Source organism: Pleurodeles waltl, chromosome 3_1 (assembly GCF_031143425.1).
Source record: "Pleurodeles waltl isolate 20211129_DDA chromosome 3_1, aPleWal1.hap1.20221129, whole genome shotgun sequence".
NCBI lineage: Eukaryota > Metazoa > Chordata > Amphibia > Caudata > Salamandridae > Pleurodeles > Pleurodeles waltl.
The window spans coordinates 1639144675-1639170427 of record NC_090440.1 but is presented as its reverse complement, the minus strand read 5'-3'; the positions used below and the strand labels follow the sequence as shown (position 1 = coordinate 1639170427).

Genomic DNA, 25753 nt, shown 5'->3' with positions numbered 1-25753 from the left:
GAGGCATGATAGACCTTAACTCCCAAATAGGAAATACAGCTTGGCTCCCAGATAAGCATTTGTCTGCCGTTTCTAGTAAGGAATAAGCAAGATTTTATATTTGATAATGGAATCCCTCCCGTCAGTCCCACAGGAGCTCTCTTCTTTAAACTACCACACAAGAGCAAACAGGGTCACCAGTTCAGCATTTGAAAACTGATCCTATCCCCCTTTTGTAAAATAACTCAGTTAGAGAGTGGCACATATCTTGGGGAGGATTATTGGACAAACGTACAAGCTTGTTTGTGATGGATTTGTTTAGTTACCTTGATGTAGCACCTTTGGACAACTGACTTTAACAGAGGTGTGGAATTTTGTAAAATATATACTGATCCAAGGTGTGGATAGTTCAGAAATATACTTACCCTAGAACTCTTGTTCCATTTGGTGCCATGCAGAGAGGTAACAAATGGTTGCTCTGGTCTAATTTATATGATTATTTTTTTTTTTTTTTTTTTTTTTTAGCAGCCTTGTTATGAGAAGATACATTTTTAATGGGTTGTATTCTTGCAAGCCTTTGCTTATACCTCCTTTGAGATTATTCTGGACTCTGAACATAACATGGCTCCTTTTCTGTCAAACGTTTGACTATTCATTGGCTGTGTGTATGCAGAAGTTCTTTTTACGAATGGGCTCTGTTTTGGCCAACTTTACAATACTGGGAGGGCTCTAACTATGTCACCTCTCTAATTATGCTGATTATAGAGGAGTTCAGGATCAATCATTTTTCTAATTGGACTATTGCTCTTTTTTCTTACTGTATTTTCTGTGGAAGTGTCTTGTGAATTGATGTGGAAAACTTACTGAAGTATTTGCTAGTTTTCATAAAATATTGTACCTCCAGATTATATTTGTGGTCTAGTGCATAGGTTCCCAGATGAGTCTACAAGATCCATTGCAGCTTCAGCCCTTGACCATATTTTGTAAATCTTGGACAATTCATTTAATTTTTACTTTACCTCTGTTTTCCTTTGCCATAATTGCGAGTGTGTACTGAGTGCCACAACAAAGGCTCTCTTAAATTTCAAAATTTAAGAAACTGCCTGCCAAAATGTAATCTGACAGATTCTCAATACATCTAAGTTTGGCTTCTCCATGCAAAAGTTGGTTTGCACTCTGAGAATTACTTGCATGAATATTTTCTTTGGAGCAAATCTACTCTTGCGGTGTAAGTGACAGGAAGTGGTAGTTCCAAGACCGGAGTGCCCTGTGAGTTTGTGAATACTCACAAACGTATGTTTTATAGGTATTGACCAGCTCCCCTTCAACCACTCCCCAACCCTAAAAAAAAATTGATAAATGGTCCTGATAACTGCCAGATTAAAGTCTTTTACAAGATGGGAAAGATTCATCTGGAGGAAAAAGAAAAACATATCATATGAATTGCAGGTCTGAGTGCATTTTTGTGACTCATTGGGGTCTGGGGTTCCTAATAGATACATTAAAATATATATTTTCTAGTTGGTACCAGTTTTGGTTTAAACCAATCAATCTCTAATCTTGTACTTCTTCTGCAGCAGGTATTTCCATTTAATCAGAGCATTTTTGGAGCATTGTGAATAAAAATGTTTCACTTTTGCAAAGTTGTACAAATTTTTGTATTGTAATCAATGTCTGTAATGCAAGTTGAGCTTAAAGATTTCTGTATTTTCTTAAAAGCTTTGAGCTAATATACCATGATGAATACCTTAGACATAGTAATGCTTACCTTGCCTTTGCAGAAAATATCCTTTTTCGCCGCCACCATAGTGTGGTGCAGTAACCAGCTGCCAGACTGTTTGGGCTGACTGAGATTGGGGTCTACATTTCCAGTGAACAAAATAAATAAGAGGACTTCCTATCCTTGAACCCTTTTTGAATATTGAGAGGACATTAGTGGGCAGCATCAGAAAATGTTTATGGTGTTGGCCCATGGAATCAATGATCTTGAATGGCTACCAACATTTCTGTATACATTATGTTAAGACTTAGGAACAGCAGATATTTTTGTTCGTATAATATTAACTGTTGGAAACTTCTTTATAGGTGCCATGGATGAGCTCCACAGCTTGGATCCAAGACGCCAAGAATTGTTGGAAGCCAGATTTACTGGAGGGGTCAGTGGTAGTACTGGGAGCACTGGAAGTTGCAGCGCTGGATTAAAAGTGAGTAATTATAAGTGATCGCCCTATTTCAGTTCTCTTTAACACATTTCAGTCCGGACACCTAGTCTCCTAGAGAACATATGCTTGAATTTGTACTTTGGACTTCACTGGGCGGCAAGCTAAAATTGTATTCTTCGTCTGCAGTGTTATTTTTCTTCGAATACCTGCCCAAACAGGCAAATAGAGATGTGCAAACTGAGAAGGGAGGTTGCATACTGAGGAACAATGTAGTTTGTTGAAATTCATTCACCCTAAACTCTTTCATGACACATTTAACACATCCTTTGTATTTTGATCAAGAGTTTGCAGAAAATCAGTAGTATAGTCTTCTTGAAAGTGGAAAAACAGCATTTGTCTTGTAGCTTCTTCAAATTGGACCAGATTATTGGGAAAGGAGACACAGATCTTGATTGCCGTTTTGCATTTGCTTTCAATACTTAAGATAGTATGATAATGAATATTTAGGATACTGGTACCAAAGTTGAATTCTAATAGCCACCGCTACCTGCAGACACCTCACCTTTTCCATATCCCAGGCGCTAGACTAGATCCAGAATCTTTTCAAAGCTGCTCTCCCAGTAGATGGCGCTGGCTTAAAGTTGACACTGAAAGCAAGGTCCTTGTGAGGTCCCCAAAGCTATAGAGCTCCCGACCTGGTGTATAAATGTTAATTCCATGTTTACTTCACCTGTGACTCTGATCCAGAGATTGCTTCTTGACTTGGTGCTGGAGCAGGAAATTGTGCTGGGTGTGCTACTCTCTGTAACTTACTGGTAGTTAAGAAGAACTGTGGTCTTCATCTGATCCACCACCTCGGGGTCTTGAGTGTCTTTCTCCACATGACAAATTCAAAATGCTGCCGCTGGCTAATGTTGTTCTGGTGCCGGAAGCAGAAAACAGGCTTGCAGGATACATATTTCCATATTCTGCTCCTGCCTGCAGTTGCTCAGTTGGTACCTGCATTTTGTGGTGATGTCTTCTCACTACCAGTTTGCAGTCCTTGTGCTTGAACTAACATCGCCACATTGAGTCTTTACCATTGTGACGCCAGTGGTGGCAGTACATCTCAGAAGATCAGGACTCCTAGGGCAGCTCTCCAGAGATAGTTTCACCCATTGTAGTTGACAGTCTCTGCTGCTCGACTTAGGGGTTTTCAATCAAAGCCCACACATCTCAACAAAGCCCTCTCAGTACTTCCTATTTATAGGAGCATCACTGTATACCACATCCCTTTGTGGCTTTTTTCCTCGTCAAAGCATTCCGGACATTCAGTCTATCATCCTGTTGTTTCAGGAGCTGCCTCGGGTGCCAGTCCTGTTAGTCTTGTGCCTGCCAGGCCTGCTGGCTTCTTGCATCCCCGTGGTCTTACATGCACATGGACACATGAGGGCTCTGTAGTGGTGCTTCCAAAGGCAGTGGTTCCAGCATGTGGAAGGTCTGTCTGACACCTTTACAATCTCTTGGGACACTAGTGATTTAAGCCCATGGAGTGTGAAGAAGAATCTGGTATGAGGCATGCCCTTCCAATCTCTTCATACCGTGGTGACTGGTGACTCCTCTTTAGAGTAGGGTGCTTATCTGGAGTAATTGGAGATCAAAACCCACTTGTCTCCAGAAAATCTGCTTTTGCTTATCCATATTGCTAGAGCTGAGGGCAGTTGGCTTGGCAATAAGGGCCTTCCTCTCTTTCCTTTGCAGTCGATCAGTGAGAGTCCATATCAGAGCAATGTGGTATATTAACACATTTTGGGGAGCGGGTTGCGTCTTCTCTTTCAAGAAGCATTTAATCTCTGGTCTTGGACTCAAAAGCATGGTGTTTGGCTGGTAGCTAATCATCTGGTGTGTTTTCTGATCACCGGAGCCCAGACTCAGTTGGCATTACCTTGCCAACCACGCAAGTTGTCTCCACTCACAGTTGATTTAGAATGTCTTTGCCCAGTGGGTCACTCCTTTGGACCTATTCACCACTTATAGCAACACACACTTTCAGCAGTTCTGTGACCTCCAGTATCTGTTCCAAGGGGACACGGGGAATGCTTTTTGCTTGAAGTGGAATTTTCCTCTTCACTGTGTACCCTCACTTACCCTTAATTAGTAGGTGAGTAGCTTCTATGGACAATTTGCCTAGTCTGGCTCAAGTCCTCTTTATCTCTCTGGATTGGCAGAGAATGGCATGGTGTGTAGGCATTCAGCATCACTCTCTTTAATGCACTTCCAGACATTCCATGCCCTTTTATCTCACTCTTGCAGATTCCTGCTTCCTCTGTTTGTGACATTGTTTTTCCATCTCTCTCTTCCTTTGCCTTTCTGCTTGATGGATCCCTCCACTCGTTTACTTTTGCGAAATGTCTAGTGCAGAGAAATAAGTGGCAATCACTACGGACAACCACCGACTCAAATGAAGAACTGTGTGTGCTCTGTAAGGTGGAATAGATTTACCATGTGGTGTGCTAATAACATAGATCCCTTGAACTCTCATTTATCGGGTATTGTGAGATTTGGTCTTTTGATCGTTACCTTCCAGGGGCACTTTGCAGCCTTGTCACCCTTCCTTCGGCTTTGTGGCTACCATCTCTGTTGAAGCTGCTAATTGTTCCTTGTTTCAAGGACTTAACTATATCACTCACCCCATTTATTATACCTTAGTGGCACCTCAGTTTGGTTATAACCTTTCTGATGGGATGGCCCTTTGAGTCCCTTCTTAGTTGTAATTTCAACGAGACCTGTCAGTACATTACAAGCACTAAATCTTTGCCAACCTTTTCCCACATTTTCTCCTGACAAGTTGATCCTTCCAACCGAAGCTGTTTATCTGCCTAACGTTGTAACTCCTTTTGATATGGGTCAGTCAAACACTCTGCTTTCCTTCTATCCTCCTCCACATCCCATGAAAGAGGAGGAAAGGCTTCAAAGGCTGGCCACGAAGAGAGCAGCAAGTTTCTGCATCGCCCACACAAAGGATTTCCAAATAGAGAACCAGCACTTTGTAGGGTTTGCTAACAGCAGGAATGGAGAAGCTGTCCAAAAGTGGACCCTGTTAAAGTGAATGATCTGATGAATTATGATATGTTACACCTTAGTATGAAAAGATCCTCCTGAATGAATAAGGACCTATTCTAGCAGAGTCAAATCTTCCACCTCTGCCTTAGTAAGAGGGATGGACATCCTTTCATACTTTTGCTGAGCACTACTGCTTAGATTCAGAAGTGTGGAGGGATGTCTATTTTGACTGTTATGTCTCCAAAGGATATTTTATTGTTTTTAATCTTTATATATCATTTTATCATGATATTGATAAACCAACAGTAACCCCAAGATATGGCGTGCAATATGGTAGGTGCAATATGTTAGTGCTGCCCAGAGGACACCAATAATGTCTGGTGGTGAGGTACTAATAACTGACTCTGATACATGGGAGGGAAGTACAGCCAGCAAGGGGGGGGGTGGAGGGGGAGGGGTGATGAGTTGCTAAATAAACAAGCAACATCTAAAGTTTACAGTCTGAGAACCTGAGGGCTTGTCATTATATACACAACCAGCACCTGTCTTCCAGAAGTCAGTTCTGCAGATTCCGATGACTTCAGGTAGTCTCAAAGTGGTTTCCAAATTTCTTTTGGTCTGGAAGTCGGGTGTTTGAGGTGGTGTCGTAGTATATTAGGCTGTCCAGCCGGGTTTGGCACTGGGCGAGTGTTTGCTTCCCCAGTGTATAATGAATAAACTTGTGACTGTGATTGGGTGAAATGAGGTGTATTTGGGCACAGCAAGCAAACCAGATTTTGTCAATTAAAGGGCATCCCAGTTCAGGTTCCCATGTGTCCCTGAGCTTCCCATCATGCGAAGGTAGAAGAGGTACGCATGTACGATACAGCTTGGAGACCAGTCTGCCCCCATCATTGTCAGTAATCACCAGTGTCGGGACGGTGAATTATTTTGGGGCCAGTGGGTATGTTGGTAATAGGGCTTTGTAAGGAAATGCCTTCCTTGGCATGGCTACCCCCTGACGTATTGCCTTTTGTTGATGCCAGTTATGATTGAAAGTGTGCTGGGAGAACCTGCTAACCAGGCCCCAGCACCAGTGTTCTTTCCCTAAACTGTACCTTTGTTCCCACAATTGGCACAGCCCTGGCACACAGACAAGTCCCTTTTAAATGGTACCCCTGGTACCAAGGGCCCTGTGGCCAGGGAAGGTCCGTAAGAGCTGCAGCATGTATTATGCCACCCTGGGGACCCCTCATCAGCACATGCACACTGCCTCACAGCTTGTGTGTGCTGGTGGGGAGAAAATGACTAAGCCAACATGGCACTCCCCTCAGAGTGCCATACCCACATCCCACTGCCTGTGGCATAGGTAAGTCACCCCTCTAGCATGCCTTACAGCCCTAAGGCAGGGTGTACTATGCCACAGGTGAGGGCATAAGTGCATGAGCACTATGCCCCTACAGTGTTTAAGCAAAACCTTAGAGCTTGCAAGTGCAGGGTAGCCATAAAGAGTATATGGTCTGGGAGTTTGTCAAACACAAACTCCACAGTTCCATAATGGCTACACTGAAATCTAGGAAGTTTGGTATCCAACTTCTCATCAAAATAAATGCATACTGACGCAAGTGTGGAATTTATTGTAAAATACTCCCAGAGGGCATCTTAGAGATGCCCCCTGAATACCAGTCCAACTCCTAGTGCTAGGCTGACCAGTTTCTGCCAGCCTGCCACAACCAGACGAGTTTCTGGCCACATGGGGAGAGTGCCTTTGTCACTCTGTGGCCAGGAACAAAGCCTGTACTGGGTGGAGGTGCTTCACACCTTCCCCTGCAGGAACTGTAACACCTGCCTCAAAGGCTCATCCCTTTTGTTACAGCACCCCACGGCATCCCAGCTAGTGGAGATGCCCGCCCCTCTGGGCACTGCCCCCACTTTTGGCGGCAAGGCTGGAGGAGATAATAAAGAAAACAAGGAGCCGTCCCCCACCAGTCAGGACAGCCCCTAAGGTGTCTTGAGCTGAGGTGACCCCTGCCTTGAGAAATCCTCCATCTTGAGTTTGGAGGATTCCCTCAATAGGAATAGGGATGTGCCCCCCCCCCCCCCCCCCCCCCCCTCAGGGAGGAGGCACTTAGAGGGTGTAGCCACCCTCCAGGACAGTAGCCATTGGCTACTGCCTCCCAGAGCTAAAGACCCCCCTAAATTTAGTATTTAGGGGCGACCCTGAACCCAGGAAATCAGATTCCTGCAACCTGAAGAAAGAAGGACTGCTGACCTGAAAGCCCGCAGAGATGACTGCTGAATTGGCCCTAGTCCTACCGGCCTGTCTCAGACTCAAAGAACCTGCACAGGGACCAGCGACCTCTGAGGACTGCCCTGAACCCAAAGGACCAAGAAACTCCTGAGAACAGCAGCACTGTTAAAAAAATAATAAAAAATAAATAAATAAATAAACTGCAATAACTTTGCAACTTTCAAAGAACTCTCTGTTCCCGCCGGAAGCGTGAGACTTCACACTCTGCACCTGACGTCCCCGGCTCGAGTTCCGGAGAACCAACACCGCAGAGAGGTCTTCCAGGTGACTATGACGACGTGGGCACCCTGAGTTGACGCTCCTTCACCCCCACAGCGACTCCTGCAGAGAGGATCCAGAGGCTGCCCCTGACCGCGACTGCCTGATAACAAGGAACCTGAGGCCTGGACCAAGCACTGCACCTGCAGTCCCCAGGACCGAGAGGAACCACCTACCAGTGCAGGAGTGACCAGCAGGCAGCTCTCATCCTAGCCCAGTCTGTGGCTGGCCCGAGAAGCCCCCCTGTGCCCTGCCTGCAGGTCCCTCCATTGTTTAAATAGCAAACCCAATGCTTCTTTGCCTACTGCACCCGGCCGCCCCTGTGCCGCTGAGGGTGTGTGTGTGTGTGTGTGTGTGTGTCTGTCTGTCTGTCACCCCCAGTGCTCTCCAAAACCCCCTTGGTCTCCTCCCCGAGGACGCAGGTACTTATCTGAAAGCAGACTAGGGCCGGAGCACCCCTGTTCTTCATAGGCGCCTATGTGTTTTTGGCCCTCCTTTGACCTCTGCACCTCACCAGCCCTGGGTTGCTGGTGCTGTGGCTTTGGGGTTGCCTTGAACCCCCAACGGTGGGCTGCCTATGCCCAGGGGACTGAACTTTTAAGTGCTTTACTGACCTGAGAAACTTACCCAAACCTACCTCCCCCAAGAACTGTTTGCACTGTGCCCACTTTTAAAATAGCTTATTGCCATTTTAACCAAAACTGTGTGTACTACTGCTTTAAATCAAAGTTCTATACTTAGCTGTGTGAAGTACCTTGCATTTTATGTACTTACTTCAAATCTTGACTCTTGTGGTTCTAAAATAAATTAAGAAAATATATTTTTCTATATAAAACCTATTGGCCTGGAGTTAAGTCTTTGAGTGTGTGTTCCTCATTTATTGTCTGTGTGTGTACAACAAATGCTTAACACTACCCTCTAAGCCTACTGAACGACCACACTACCACAAAATAGAGCATTAGTATTACCTAATTTTGCCACTATCAACCTCTAAGGGGAACCCTTGGACTCTGCACACTATCTCTCACTTTGAGATAGTATACACAGAGCCAACTTCCTACAGGCTTGCAGTGCGCTATGAATGTATTGTAGAACAAAGTGGTCCATATGGGTAGCGTTAGCAAAGTGAACATTATCGGCTAGAAATAGAATGTGACAGTCTTGGAAGAGGTCACCAAAAGTGTGTATGGCTTGTTGTGTCAGTGTGCCCTGGACTGATTTCTCCTGTGTTATAGGAAGCCAGAGGCAGGGCTGGAAGGTATAGGAGCCCTCCTTTAAAATAATCTGAGAAGTATCGTCCGGGCTTAGTTGGTGGTGTAGAGCGTTTGTATATCTGTAGAGTCTAGGGGAAGTTCCGTGGGGATTATCTAGCGAAGGGTCAACAGATCAGCCTAATCACTTTCAGGTTTCATAGAGGGTAGTTTAGCACCTGGATGGTACCAGAGATGTGGTAATTGACACTGTGCAGGTGAGTAATGTATATCAAAATGCAGAACTCTGAACCCACCCTGCTCAAATGGGAGGACGAGGGTGTCCCAGCAAATGTGAGGGTGCAGACCCACCCAAATAAGTCTCACAAGTATACTTTTCTGCGAAGCAAAAAAAAAAAATTTGTTAGAGGGATAGGTAAGTTTAAGAAAAGATAATAAAACCGAGGGAGGACCACCATTTTTATGATCACAATGTGACCCACCATCTAGAGAGTAAGATGGAGCCACTATTTCACTTGGGTGGCCAGTTTTACCTATAGCCGGGCCATAATTCAATTGAGTGACTTGTCCCTTGTCGCAGTGCAAGTGAATGCCCAAATATTTAACCGGTCCATCGTGCCAGGTCCGGGGGAGTTCACCTTGGAAGGCCGCAGTGGCATTGGTAAGGGAAATAGTTTGGTTTTGGTCCAGTTAGTGTAGGCCAGAGAAGCCTCCAAATCAAACTGTTGCAGAGGATCAGGAGAAGGTTATCAGCTGGGTGGCGTATGAATAGCAAAATATAATCTGCATAGAGCGAGAGTAGCTTGGGACCAGATTTAAATTGCAGACTGTGGTGTAAATGTTTCTCCTGGAGGTGCTGCACAAAGCGGGTCCATGGCGATGATGGAGCAAAGGGTATATCGGGCAGCCTTGCTGTGTCCCTCTAGTGACAGCAAAAGGGGCTGTGAGTGAGCCATTGGCCTGAATCTGTGCTATTGGTTGGGACTATAGGAACATGATTAGCGAGATAAAACCGCACGCCATACCAAGCTTAAGGAGTGTTGCTTGGAAAAAAGGCCACTCTAGAGAGTCAAAGGCATTTTCTGCGTCCAATAGGGTCATGGTGGCTGGGTCTTCAGGGGACATTCTGTTAAGCACCGAAAAAGACCTTGCGCAAATTCAAAGATGTGGAACGGTGGGGGACAAAACCTGACTGAGCTGGAGAAATGATCTGTGCCATTAGAAGTGTAAGACGGTTGGCGCGGACCTTAATTAGTATCTTATCAAAATTGAGGTGCCAATGAGGCCGATATGGACCACAGTGCAACGGGCCCTTACCAGGTTTCAGGAGCTAGGTAATCACTACCTCCCAGTGTTGGTAGGGGAGTACCCTACTTTAAAGAGACGTGTGCATAGCAAAAAATTGGGTTGCCAGAATGTGCTTAAATTGTTTATAAAAGACTGCAGCGACTCCATTCAAGGGATATCTTGCTTAACCATCCCTTTAATCTCCTTTTCCAGATAGAGTACTGTGTGGCAGTCTGTTTCAAAGGTGAGGTGAGGTGCCTGCAAGTAGTAGTATCCATCAGAAGTCAAATTGCTTGCCTTTGATTACACTCTTTCTGATGGATACTACTGCCTGCATATTCCTTGTATATTAGATTACTTACCTGTAGAATTATCCCAGTCTTCCGACTGGATCTAGAAACTCCAAAGCCTTCAAGTTGCCTGTAGGTGCACTTGCTTTGTATCAATGTCAGAAGCTGTTGTAGGGACCCCTTAGCACTTACATTGGCCACCCTTATTTTAGCTTAGGTCCACGGTTTGTGCCTTTTTTATTCATAGACATTTCATTCATAATTTCAGAAAGCCTGCTTTTAGTAATTGTTTTATTTATTTTATCAGCTGCCTCTTGTAGGTAGGCAGAGTTCTTATTGCACATTTCATCAGCCTCTACACAACATACAATCTGTACCCTTGTCCAAGGCTGCCATGAACAGTACATGATATACCAACTTGTATTACCAGCCCTGGAGCCAGTTCCTCTCTACAAGACACATCATTGGCAGGCCTCTTCTTTGAAATCTGTATGGGTTATTATATAAACAACCCATAGACCTAAGTAGTTTAGAGGGCATTCTGGTCATGAGCATCCTGGGACACGTACCACACAACAGACGGGTTTGCTGATTCTGGAGCTGACGCTTCCAGAGAGGATTGCCATCCAGGCAACCGGTAGACCCCTGCTATTTTATTCAGGAATGGGGTTGGAGCTGATCCCTTAGGTTGGGCCAGGCAGAAGGCTTACAACCACTATGCTCTCAGATCCAGTCATAGGGTTTGGTAGGTATGTCTAGAATCTCTAGACTTTCTAGAATCACGCAGAATGTTGGGGTTGTTCATCCTGCTCACTCAGGTTGTATTGATGATTACTGTGCTATGTTGCTTCAATAATTGCATTGAAATCCGGTTTGCATCTCGTGTCCTGCCTTGGCATGTGTGAATAACTGATTGAAAGGGGTATGATCTGTTTAAACAACTACTCTGAGGAGTCAGAGTGTCAGGTTTAGGTTGTCACAAATCACCTCTCCTCTGATAGGGTTAGATGGTGCACTACAGGCTAGCTAGGAGTTAGGCCTACACGTTCCAAACGGTGTGGGTTGACTCTGTCTCCCACATTCTGTGGTGCAGCTGTACTGAGCATGCAGGCTTATTACCATAAAAGGAACTGTGCAACAAAGCAACTTTGAATGAAACACCAAAGCCATATAGTGCCCACACAATTGTTGTTTACCCCATAAAGTTACTTGGTGAAGATCCATATTGTGGACATTGCATGAACCTTGAAGGCAGTTGGGATGTCATTTAACGTGTCATGAGTAATGTAATATGTGAGGTCATATGCAGTGCTTTGCTTGGTCGCAAGTTATAGTTCTCTCAGTAAATTAAAATGGATGAATTTCTGTGTTTTTATTATTTGTTTTTCATTAGTTTGTTATTTCAACACCTAAATATAATGTTCGATGGCATCTGTTGCTGTAGATACGCATGTTCTGCATAGTTCGCCATCTGGTGTTGGGCCGGAGTGTTACAAGTTGTTTTTCTTCGAAGAAGTCTTTCGAGTCACGGGACCGAGTGACTCCTCCTTTTGTCTCCATTGCGCATGGGCGTCGACTCCATCTTCGATTGTTTTTTTTCCGCCATCGGGTTCGGACGTGTTCCTGTCGCTCCGAGTTTCGGAACGGAAAGATAGCTAATTTCGGAAGATTTTCGTCGGTATTGTTGCGTTCGGGATCGGCGTAGTTAGATTCAACACCGCGTCGAAGGATCGAAGAGCTCCGGTGCCCTTCGGGGTAGTTTTTCGATCCCCCGTCGGGGCCTGGTCGGCCCGACCGCGTGCTGAAGAACGCCGATGGAACGGACCCCGTTCCGTTTCTGCCCCAAATGCCACAATAAATACCCCTATACAGACCAACACTTGGTCTGTAACCTGTGCCTGTCACCTGAGCACAGTGAAGACACCTGCGAGGCCTGTCGTGCGTTCCGGTCCCGAAAAACACTCCGAGACCGTCGAGCCAGAAGACTTCAGATGGCGTCTGCGCCGACAGCCCACCGAGAGTTCGAGGAACAAGAAGAGGAAGGTACCTTCTCGATCCAAGACTCTGACTCCGAAGGATTCGACGATACACAAACCGTGAGTAAGACGTCGAAAACCACTCGGAGGAAGATTTACAAGGCCCAGGGGACGCCACTGCCACCAGGCCATGGCTCGACCCATAAATTCGGTGACCGACCGTCGGCACCGAAAAAGGCCCAAACAGTGCCGAGATCGTCCGACTCCGGTCGAGACACCGGCACGCAGCCTTCTCTGGACCGAGAAAGTGCTGGAGACAAGCATCGACACCGAGATGCCGGTGTAGACACGGCTCGACGCCGAGACAGCAGCCCGAAGAAGATCGGCGCCGAGAGGTTTCGGCCCCGAAAAAGAAAAAAAGTCACCTCGGAGCCGAAAAAAGACGCAGACAGGGTTTCGGTCCCGAAACAAACTGCAACCGACCCTGCGTCAGGCTCTTATACAGAAGAGCACTCGCTAACCTCCCAAATGCAAAAGCATAGGTTTGAGGAAGAGCTACAATCAACTGATGTGGACCATACGCAAAAGCGTATTTTCATACAGCAGGGGACAGGAAAAATAAGCACCCTTCCCCCTATTAGAAGAAAGAGAAGGTTGGAGTTCCAAACTGAACAGACACCACAACCAAAAGTGGTGAAAAAAGTTACCCCACCACCCTCTCCTCCGCCCGTGATTAACGTCTCACCAGCACAAACTCCATCACACTCCCCAGCTCACACCACCATGAGCCAGGGTGACCAAGATCAAGACGCATGGGAACTATACGACGCCCCAGTGTCAGATAACAGTCCGGAGGCATACCCTACGAAGCCATCTCCACCAGAGGACAGCACTGCGTATTCTCAAGTGGTGGCTAGAGCAGCACAATTTCACAATGTAAGCCTCCACTCAGAACAGGTCGAGGATGATTTTTTATTCAACACACTCTCCTCCACCCACAGCTCATACCAAAGCCTGCCTATGCTCCCTGGTATGCTCCGGCACGCAAAAGACATCTTTAAGGAGCCGGTCAAAAGTAGGGCAATCACACCAAGGGTGGAAAAAAAGTATAAGGCGCCTCCTACAGACCCGGCTTTCATCACTACACAGCTGCCACCAGACTCTGTCGTTGTAGGTGCAGCTAGGAAAAGGGCCAACTCCCACACATCTGGAGATGCACCACCCCCAGATAAAGAAAGCCGCAAGTTCGATGCAGCTGGTAAGAGAGTCGCAGCACAAGCTGCAAACCAGTGGCGCATCGCGAACTCCCAGGCACTACTTGCGTGCTATGACAGAGCCCATTGGGATGAGATGCAACATCTCATTGAACATCTGCCCAAGGACCTACAAAATAGGGCAAAACAAGTGGTTGAGGAGGGACAGACCATTTCCAACAACCAGATCCGCTCCTCCATGGACGCTGCAGATACAGCTGCACGGACAATTAATACATCTGTAACTATTAGAAGGCATGCATGGCTCCGAACGTCTGGATTTAAGCCAGAGATTCAGCAAGCAGTTCTCAATATGCCTTTTAACGAAAAAGAACTGTTCGGTCCAGAAGTGGACACAGCGATTGAGAAACTTAAAAAAGACACGGACACTGCCAAAGCCATGGGCGCACTCTACTCCCCGTAGAGCAGAGGGAATTACAGCACATTCCGTAAAACACCCTTAAGAGGGGGGTTTCGGGGTCAGAGCACACAAGCCAGCACCTCACAAGCAACACCGTCCAGTTACCAGGGACAGTATAGAGGAGGTTTTCGGGGACAATATAGAGGAGGGCAATTCCCTAGGAATAGAGGAAGATTTCAGAGCCCCAAAACCACTACTACTAAACAGTGACTCACATGTCACTCACCCCCTCCACACAACACCAGTGGGGGGAAGAATAAGTCATTATTACAAACCACAGGAGGAAATCACTACAGACACTTGGGTTCTAGCAATTATCCAACATGGTTATTGCATAGAATTTCTACAATTCCCTCCAAACATACCACCAAAAGCACAACATTTGACAAAACATCATTCCAATCTCCTGGAGATAGAAGTGCAGGCACTATTGGAAAAGAATGCAATCGAATTAGTGCCAAACACACAAATAAACACAGGAGTTTACTCACTGTACTTTCTGATACCAAAGAAGGACAAAACGCTGAGACCAATCCTAGACCTCCGAGTAGTGAACACTTTCATCAAATCAGACCACTTTCACATGGTCACACTACAAGTGGTATTACCATTGCTAAAACTACACGACTATATGGCAACTTTAGACCTCAAGGATGCTTATTTCCATATACCAATACACCCATCGCACAGGAAATACCTAAGGTTTGTATTCAAAGGAATACATTACCAATTCAAGGTACTGCCTTTCGGATTAACAACCGCACCAAGAGTCTTTACCAAATGTCTAGCGGTAGTCGCTGCACACATAAGAAGGCAGCAAATACATGTGTTCCCATATCTAGACGACTGGCTAATCAAGGCCCATTCGTTAATAGAGTGCTCAAATCACACAAATCAGATCATACAAACCCTCTTCAAACTAGGGTTCACCGTCAACTTCACAAAATCCAACATTCTGCCGCGCAAGGTACAACAATACCTAGGAGCCATAATAGACACATCAAAGGGAGTAGCCACTCCAAGTCCCCAAAGAATTCAAAATTTCAACACCATCATACAACGCATGTATCCAACACAAAGGATACAAGCAAAGATGGTATTACAACTCCTAGGCATGATGTCTTCATGCATAGCCATTGTCCCAAACGCAAGACTGCACATGAGGCCCTTACAACAGTGCCTAGCATCACAGTGGTCTCAAGCACAGGGTCATCTTCTAGATCTGGTGTTAATAGACCGCCAAACTTACCTCTCGCTTCTGTGGTGGAACAACATAAATTTAAACAAAGGGCGGCCTTTCCAAGACCCAGTGCCACAATACGTAATAACAACAGATGCTTCCATGACCGGGTGGGGAGCACACCTCGAGCAACACAGCATACAAGGACAATGGAACGTACATCAAACAAAACTGCATATAAATCACCTAGAACTTCTAGCAGTTTTTCAAGCACTAAAAGCTTTCCAACCAATAATAGTTCACAAATACATTCTCGTCAAAACAGACAACATGACAACAATGTATTATCTAAACAAGCAAGGGGGGGACGCACTCCACGCAGTTAAGCCTGCTAGCACAAAAAATTTGGCGTTGGGCAATTCACAACCAAATTCGCCTAATAGCACAATTTATACCAGGGATCCAAAATCAACTCGCAGACAATCTCTCTCGATCACCAACAGGTCCACGAATGGGAAATTCACCCTCAAATTCTGAACACTTATTTCAAACTCTGGGGAACACCTCAGATAGACTTGTTTGCGACGAAGGAGAACGCAAAATGCCAAAACTTCGCATCCAGATACCCACACAAACAGTCCCAAGGCAATGCCCTATGGATGAACTGGTCAGGGATATTTGCTTACGCTTTTCCTCCTCTCCCTCTCCTTCCTTACCTGGTAAACAAACTCAGTCAAAACAAACTCAAACTCATATTAATAGCACCAACTTGGGCAAGGCAACCCTGGTACACAACGCTGCTAGACCTATCAGTAGTACCCTGCATCAAATTGCCCAACAGGCCAGATCTGTTGACACAACACAACCAAAAGATCAGACACCCAGATCCAGCATCGCTGAATCTAGCAATCTGGCTCCTGAAATCCTAGAATTCGGGCACTTACAACTTACCCAAGAATGTATGGAAGTCATAAAGCAAGCCAGAAGGCCATCCACCAGGCACTGCTATGCAAGTAAATGGAAGAGGTTTGTTTGCTACTGCCATATTAATCAAATACAACCATTACACACAACTCCAGAACATGTAGTGGGTTACTTGCTTCACTTACAGAAATCTAACCTGGCTTTCTCTTCCATTAAAATACACCTTGCAGCAATATCTGCATACCTGCAGACTACCTATTCAACTTCCCTATATAAGATACCAGTCATTAAAGCATTCATGGAGGGCCTTAGGAGAATTATACCACCCAGAACACCACCTGTTCCTTCATGGAACCTAAATGTTGTCCTAACTAGACTTATGGGTCCACCTTTTGAACCCATGCACTCCTGCGAAATACAGTTCCTAATCTGGAAGGTGGCATTTCTCATCGCCATTACTTCCCTAAGAAGAGTAAGCGAGATTCAGGCGTTTACAATACAAGAACCTTTTATACAACTACACAAGAATAAGGTCGTCCTAAGGACCAATCCTAAATTTTTGCCAAAGGTTACTTCACCGTTCCATCTAAATCAAACAGTGGAACTTCCAGTGTTCTTTCCACAGCCAGATACCGTAGCTGAAAGGGCACTACATACATTAGATGTCAAAAGAGCATTGATGTATTACATTGACAGAACAAAGAACATCAGAAAGACTAAACAACTATTTATTGCATTTCAAAAACCTCATGAAGGAAACCCAATATCAAAACAAGGTATAGCCAGATGGATAGTTAAATGCATCCAAATCTGCTACCTTAAAGCTAAACGACAGCTGCCCATTACACCAAGGGCACACTCAACCAGAAAGAAAGGTGCTACCATGGCCTTTCTAGGAAACATCCCAATGCAAGAAATATGTAAGGCAGCCACATGGTCTACGCCTCACACATTCACCAAGCACTACTGTGTAGACGTGTTATCCGCACAACAAGCCACAGTAGGTCAAGCCGTATTAAGAACATTATTTCAAACTACTTCCACTCCTACAGGCTGATCCACCGCTTTTGGGGAGATAACTGCTTACTAGTCTATGCAGAACATGCGTATCTACAGCGACAGATGCCATCGAACTGAAAATGTCACTTACCCAGTGTACATCTGTTCGTGGCATCAGTCGCAGTAGATTCGCATGTGCCCACCCGCCTCCCCGGGAGCCTGTAGCAGTTTGGAAGTTACCTTCAAATATTTGTATATGTATCATCTCAACCTTAAATAGTTACATACTTAGTCACTCCATTGCATGGGCACTATTACTACAATTCAACTCCTACCTCACCCTCTGCGGGGGAAAAACAATCGAAGATGGAGTCGACGCCCATGCGCAATGGAGACAAAAGGAGGAGTCACTCGGTCCTGTGACTCGAAAGACTTCTTCGAAGAAAAACAACTTGTAACACTCCGGCCCAACACCAGATGGCGAACTATGCAGAACATGCGAATCTACTGCGACTGATGCCACGAACAGATGTACACTGGGTAAGTGACATTTTCATTCCCTTTGATTTCTTCCAGGGAAGTTCTAGAGTTTAACTCAAGCTAAAATCTAATTATCATTTCCACGAATTTCCCCTGTTGAGCTCATATATTTTATATATATATATATAATATATATATATATAATATACACACACAGGGAGTGCAGAATTATTAGGCAAGTTGTATTTTTGAGGATTAATTTTATTATTGAACAACCATGTTCTCAATGAACCCAACAAACTCATTAATATCAAAGCTGAATATTTTTGGAAGTAGTTTTTAGTTTGTTTTTAGTTTTAGCTATGTTAGGGGGATATCTGTGTGTGCAGGTGACTATTACTGTGCATAATTATTAGGCAACTTAACAAAAAAAAATATATACCCATTTCAATTATTTATTATTACCAGTGAAACCAATATAACATCTCAACATTCACAAATATACATTTCTGACATTCAAAAACAAAACAAAAACAAATCAGTGACCAATATAGCCACCTTTCTTTGCAAGGACACTCAAAAGCCTGCCATCCATGGATTCTGTCAGTGTTTTGATCTGTTCACCATCAACATTGCGTGCAGCAGCAACCACAGCCTCCCAGACACTGTTCAGAGAGGTGTACTGTTTTCCCTCCTTGTAAATCTCACATTTGATGATGGACCACAGGTTCTCAATGGGGTTCAGATCAGGTGAACAAGGAGGCCATGTCATTAGATTTCCTTCTTTTATACCCTTTCTTGCCAGCCACGCTGTGGAGTACTTGGACGCGTGTGATGGAGCATTGTCCTGCATGAAAACCATGTTTTTCTTGAAGGATGCAGACTTCTTCCTGTACCACTGCTTGAAGAAGGTGTCTTCCAGGAACTGGCAGTAGGACTGGGAGTTGAGCTTGACTCCATCCTCAACCCGAAAAGGCCCCACAAGCTCATCTTTGATGATACCAGCCCAAACCAGTACTCCACCTCCACCTTGCTGGCGTCTGAGTCGGACTGGAGCTCTCTGCCCTTTACCAATCCAGCCACGGGCCCATCCATCTGGCCCATCAAGACTCACTCTCATTTCATCAGTCCATAAAACCTTAGAAAAATCAGTCTTGAGATATTTCTTGGCCCAGTCTTGACGTTTCAGCTTGTGTCTTGTTCAGTGGTGGTCGTCTTTCAGCCTTTCTTACCTTGGCCATGTCTCTGAGTATTGCACACCTTGTGCTTTTGGGCACTCCAGTGATGTTGCAGCTCTGAAATATGGCCAAACTGGTGGCAAGTGGCATCGTGGCAGCTGCACGCTTGACTTTTCTCAGTTCATGGGCAGTTATTTTGCGCCTTGGTTTTTCCACACGCTTCTTGCGACCCTGTTGACTATTTTGAATGAAACGCTTGATTGTTCGATCACGCTTCAGAAGCTTTGCAATTTTAAGAGTGCTGCATCCCTCTGCAAGATATCTCACTATTTTTGACTTTTCTGAGCCTGTCAAGTTCTTCTTTTGACCCATTTTGCCAAAGGAAAGGAAGTTGCCTAATAATTATGCACACCTGATATAGGGTGTTGATGTCATTAGACCACACCCCTTCCCATTACAGAGATGCACATCACCTAATATGCTTAATTGGTAGTAGGCTTTCGAGCCTATACAGCTTGGAGTAAGACCACATGCATAAAGAGGATGATGTGGTCAAAATACTCATTTGCCTAATAATTCTGCACTCCCTGTGTGTGTGTGTGTGTGTATGTATGTGTGTATATATATATATAATTTTTTTTTTTTTTTTATTTTTTATTTTTTTTTACGGCTGTGCACAGTAGTGGGTTGCTTACAAAGCAAGCCTTAACCCACCCCCGAAGGCCAAATCCCTGTTGTAGACAGCCCTTGTTTTTTGAAAAGCTAATCTGATTCAGACTTCTGGCTGCAGATGTCTTGCCATACTATATTCCCCAGGAGTTAGATTGGTTCCAGACAGTCTTCCGCAATACCCGCTGCGTGCCGATTGGTGGTGTTGAATGGCTGTCCGTTGCTGGCTTTGTCCGCGTTGGAAGTCATGTGACTGGTGCACATATTGGCTTCAAACCCAATACGCAGACTTCAGTTTGTGATTGTTTCTGTGCTAGAAGCATAGAGCCATGGTAGAAGGTTGGTGACTAGTGTGTACATTCTGAGGACCTATTGTTTTTTTTTTTTTTAAGGTAGAAAGTAGAAAAGGTCAGTCCACATAGGAGGATGTAAGGGTTGGTAAATCTATGACTTGATAATCTCTACCAGATAAGGCCTTACCAAAAGCAAGTAACTTGTTATTTAAGCATAGGGATCAATGACAGACCATCAATCTCTGTGCTTAATTATCTTTCTAAACACTGTAGCTCAGTGGTGGAACCCGCGGATCCCCTGTGAATCATTATTTGAATGCCCTAATGAGTAGATACTCCTTAGGGGATTCAACATAAAAGGTTTAATTTTAATAGGAAAGTTGGAGCTTTTCTAAATTCAATTGAAGCCACACATTGTCCATACTGTAGTCTGTTGGGAGCATCTGCACTTTTCCCACAAATCAATCTTAGGATACTAATTTAATTTTTAGTCTTTCAAAGTCCTTGACATTTTACAGTATGTTTTAGAAATTTCAGTTGTACATTTATTTATTTATATGCACTTTATTTGTTTATATCAGTTAATTTTGTAAGCAGTCACGGACCAACCGACAAGGCTTTGCGTACCCCCCTGGTGTTCCTGGACCAATGGTTGGGAACCACTGCCAATAGGAAGACCCTATACCGTATCTACATTAGAGATATATATATATGTGTGTGTATGTATGTGTGTATGTATGTGTATATATGGCATGTGTAACTGCAGATACACATGCTATGCATAGGTTCTGCCATCTAGTGTTGGGCTCGGAGTGTTACAAGTGTTTTCGAGTCACGGGATCGAGTGGTGACTCCTCTCCGGCTCCATTGCGCATGGGCATCAACCCCATCTTAGATTGTTTTCTTTCCGCCATTGGGTTCGGACGTGTTTCTTTTCGCTACGGTAGTTCGAGTCGGAAAAGTCCTGAAAACTCTCTAATTCGTCTGTTGTATTTCGATCACGTATCATCTATCATCGACACTTTGGTACCGGCGCATCCAACTTCTTTATTCACCCTTTGGGGCACCCGCGCCCAACTCTGGCCTGGTCGGGCCGACCGCGTTGAAGCCTCATGGACCAGACCCCATTTCGCTTTTGTCCTCGGTGCCACGCCAAGTTCCCATATAAAGACCAACATCTCGTCTGTAACCTTTGTCTATCTCCAGACCATCAAGAGGATACTTGCGAGGTCTGCAGATCCTTCCGCTCGAAGAAAACTCTACGGGACAGAAGATCGCGAAGGTTGGAAATGGCGTCGAGAAGCACTGAACGTCTCTACGTGGAGGAAGAGGAGATTATGCACACCGCAGTCTCTGTCCGAGGGTACGACACTGAGCAGGAGTCCGAGGAGGACAGACTGGTCACGGCAGGACAGCACGTGAGTACGTCTGCACCTGTCCAATCCAAGCCCAAACACAAGGCCTTGGGAACGCCACTGCCGGAAGGCCATGGCTCCACCAGCGAAAAGACTTCCGGTGATCAAGCAACAACTTCGGCACTGAGAAAGGCCATGCCACCGAAGCCTTCGGACTCAAGCCGAAGCACAGGCTCCGAAACAGGCAAACACCGACCCATCGAGTCGAAGCCTCGAAAATCCCTGTCAGAGCCGAGTCCAACATCCACTCCAGGCCTTTCAATCCAGAGAAAACCAGCTTCGGAGCCAAAAAGACCCATCTACACGGAGGAGCATGGACTTTCAAAAACAACTTAAAGAAAACCACCAGCTAAAGTGCCAAGGCCTAAACAAAAAAACTCTCCCTCCACAATTTTCACCTCATCAGTCTCCTCCTCATTCTCCTGACCTGACTGTCTCTCCACCTACTACTCCTACACCTGCACAGTCTCCAGTACACTCTGCAGATTCACAACAAGACAATGTCCACCCATGGGATCTCTATGATCCGGATCCCATTTCTGATAATAGCCCAGACTGCTATCCTTCCAAACCATCGCCATCAGAAGATAGCACTGCATACACTCAGGATTTGGCTAGGGTGGCGTCCTACCACAACATAACCATGCACACCGAGCCTCTTGAGAATGATTTTCTCTTTAATACATTATCCTCCACTCACAATACTTACAAGTCCCTTCCCATGCTTCCAGGCATGTTGAAACACGCACATCAAATTTTTCAAGAGCCAATTAAAGCCAGGATCATCACTCCCAGAGGGGAGAAAAAATATAAACCACCTCCCTCTGACCTGCCATTCATTACCCAATAACTACCTCCTGATTCCGTAGTTGTCAGTGCGGCAAGGAAGAGGGCCAACTCCCAGTCATCTGGTGATGCACCACCACCAGACAAGGAGAGCAGGAAATTCAATGCTGCTGGCAAAAGAGTGGCATCGCAAGCAGCTAATCAATGGAGAATAGCCAACTCCCAAGCACTACTGGCTAGGTATGATAGGGCCCACTGGGACGAGATGAAAGATATCATCCAGCATCTCCCAAAAGACCAAGAAAAGAGGGTACAGCAAATAGTCGAGGAAGGGCAGGCTATTACTAATAACCAGATTAGGTCAGCTCTAGACTCAGCAGACACAGCAGCTAGGACAATCAATACTGCTGTTACCATTCGGAGACATGCATGGCTTCGGTCATCAGGGTTTTAACCAGAAATCCAGCAGGCTGTTCTTAACATGCCATTCAATGAGGAACAGCTTTTTGGCCCTGAAGTTGATATGGCCATTGAAAAAATGAAAAAGGACTCGACACTGCTAAAGCCATGGGTGCTCTGTATAATACACAGTACAGAGGTTCATTTTGAAAGCCTCAACACAGGGGTGGTTTTAGAGCACAAACATCTGAGGCATCCACCTCACAATCCAAACCATTTTACCAGCCTCAGTACCAACGAGGTGGGTTTAGAGGAACTTACAAAGGCCAATTCCCCAGAGGTAGGGGAAAATATTAGCCAACAAAACAAACATCACACACAACAGTGACTCGCTCCACATCTTCCCTTATCACACTTCTCCTGTGGGAGGAAGACTGCAAACATTCCACAAAAATTGGTTACCCGTTACAACAGACAATTGGGTATTTTCCATTATCCACAATGGTTACTGCATAGAATTCGCACAAATTCCTCCAGATATACCTCCAAAACCACAAACTTTCCTCCCAACACATCTCCATTTTGCAAACAGGAGTACAGTCACGATTACTCAAACAAGCCATAGAGCTTGTACCACAACATCAAATAGGAACAGGGGTTTACTCCCTGTACTTCCTTATTCCCAAAAAAGATGGAACCTTGAGACCAATACTAGATCTTGGAACTCTCAGTCTTTACATCCTATCAGAACACTTTCACATGGTAACACTACAGGATGTAGTCCCACTGTTACAACAAGATTTCATGGCACCATTAGACCTCAAGGATGCGTATTTTCACATACCCATCCATCCAGCGCACAGAAAATATCTCTTGTTTGTAATACAAGGAAAGCATTACCAGTTCAAAGTGTTACCCTTCGGGATAACAGCTGCCAGAGTATTTACAAAATGCCATGCCGTAGTGGCAGCCTACCTAAGACGGCAGTACATCCATGTCTTTCCATATCTCGACGACTGGCTTATAAAATCCAACAGTCATACAGTGTCAAAACCATAAACATTATGTAATACAAACCCTACACACTCTAGGGTTCTCTATAAACTACCAAAAATGCCACTTGCAACCAGCGCAAATTCAACAGTATTTAGGAGCTACAATAAATACGCAAACAGCACTTGCAAGCCCAAGTCCACAAAGGATACAAACCTTCCACAATGTATTGCCACAAATTCAGTCAAACCAACAGTACACAGTCAAATTTGTCAAACTGTGGGGCATGATGGCATCATACATCGCCATTGTCCCAAATGCAAGATTAAACATGCGGCCCTTACAACAGTGCCTTGCAAAACAATGGTCACAAGCACACGGTCAACTTCAAGATCTAGTGTTGATAGACCGCCAAACACACATTGCTTCAGTGGTGGAATTCCACAAATTTAAACAAAGGGCAGCCATTTCAAGACCCTGTGCCTCAAACCACACTTAGAACAGATGCATCAATGATTGAATGGGGAGCACACCTCAATCACAACATTCAAGGACTATGGGACAACAAACACAAACATCTTCACATAAATCACCTAGAATTGTTAGCCGTATTCCTAGCACTCCATGCCTTTCAACCTCTTCTCGTTCACAAACACATTCTGATCAAAACCGACAACATGACTACAATGTATTACCTAAACAAACAAGGAGGGACCCAGTCATCACAACTGTCCCTTCTAGCACAAAAGATTTGGCATTGGGCAATACACAACAACATTTATCTTTTATAGCACAATACATTCCAGGGATACACAACCAATTAGCAGATGTTATCAGCCGAGATCAACAAACACACGAGTGGGAAATTCATCCCCAAGTACTTCACACATACTTTTATCACTGGGGAACACCAGATGTAGACCTATTCGCCACCAGTGAAAACGCAAAATGCCAAAACTTCGCATCCAGGTTCCCACACCCTCTATCCAAGGGCAATGCTCTATGGATCAACTGGTCAGGGATATTTGCTTACGCTTTTCCCCCCTCTCCCGCTCATTCCTTTTCCGGTCAACAAACTGCATCCAAACAGACTCAAACTCATACTTATAGCACCAACGTGGGCACGTCAACCATGGTACACAGCACTGTTAAATCTGTCAGTAGTACCACATATCAAACTGCCCAACATACCAGATCTGTTAACACAAAAAAACAACTGATCAGGTATCCAGATCCAGCAATACTCAATCTAGCGATTTGGCTCCTGAAGTCTTAGAGTTTGGATATCTACATCTTCCAACAGAATGTATGGAAGTAATTAAACAAGCTAGAAAACCCACTAACACGCAGTGTTATGCAAACAAATGGAAAAGGTTTGTGTTTTACTGTCAATCCAAACATTGCCCCTCTTTCAGCATCACTACAAAACATTGTAGGTTACTTGCTTTATCTGCAAAAGGCAAATTTTGCCTTTTCATCCATCAAAATACATATCGCTGCCATTTCAGCGTATTTGCAAAATATACAACCCACCTCTCTATTTAGAATTCCTGTTATCAAAGCCTTCATGGAAGGACTAAAACGTATCCTACCACCAAGAACACCCCCAGTGCCTTCATGGAATCTAAATATTGTACTCACATGACTCATGGGTCCACCATTTGAACTTATGCATTCATGTCCGATTCAGTACCTAACATGGAAAGTAGCATTCCTGGTTGCTATTACTTCATTAAGGAGAGTTCGTGAAATACAAGCTTTCACTATTGAGCAACCCTTCATACAAGTACACAAACATAAAGTAGTACTTCGGACAAACCCAAAATTTCTAACTAAGATAATTTCACTGTTTCATATCAGTCAAACAGTGGAACTCCCAGTCTTCTTCCCACAGCCAGACTCGGTTGCAGAAAGAGCGCTGCATACATTAGACATTAAAAGAGCTATAATGTATTACATTGATAGAACTAAATCATTTAGGAAAACCAAACAGTTGTTTGTGGCGTTCCAAAAACCACATACTGGTAATCCAATCTCAAAACAAGGACATGATAGTAAAGTGTATCCAAACGTGCTACCTAAAAGCCAAAAGGCAGCTATTAGTAACCCCCAAAGCACATTCCACCAGGAAAAAAGGAGCAACAATGGCTTATTTAGGAAATATACCAATGACCGACATCTGTAAAGCAGCCACTTGGTCAACACCCCATACATTTACCAAGCATTACTGTGTAGATGTGTGAGCAACACAACAAGCCACAGTAGGAC

The 25753-nt window shown here is 44.7% G+C and overlaps 1 protein-coding gene across 2 annotated transcripts in view; it reads left to right on the top strand.

Moving 5' to 3' along the window:
- TLK1 (tousled like kinase 1) overlaps positions 1 to 25753 on the top strand; it is a 618148-nt gene that overhangs the window by 54361 nt on the left and 538034 nt on the right. For both annotated transcript variants that reach the window (XM_069225321.1, XM_069225320.1), the window contains exon 2: positions 2065 to 2183. In XM_069225321.1, the coding sequence (XP_069081422.1) occupies positions 2070 to 2183 (114 nt within the window). In that variant the 5' untranslated portion in view covers positions 2065 to 2069. The remainder of the gene's footprint in view (positions 1 to 2064; positions 2184 to 25753) is intronic.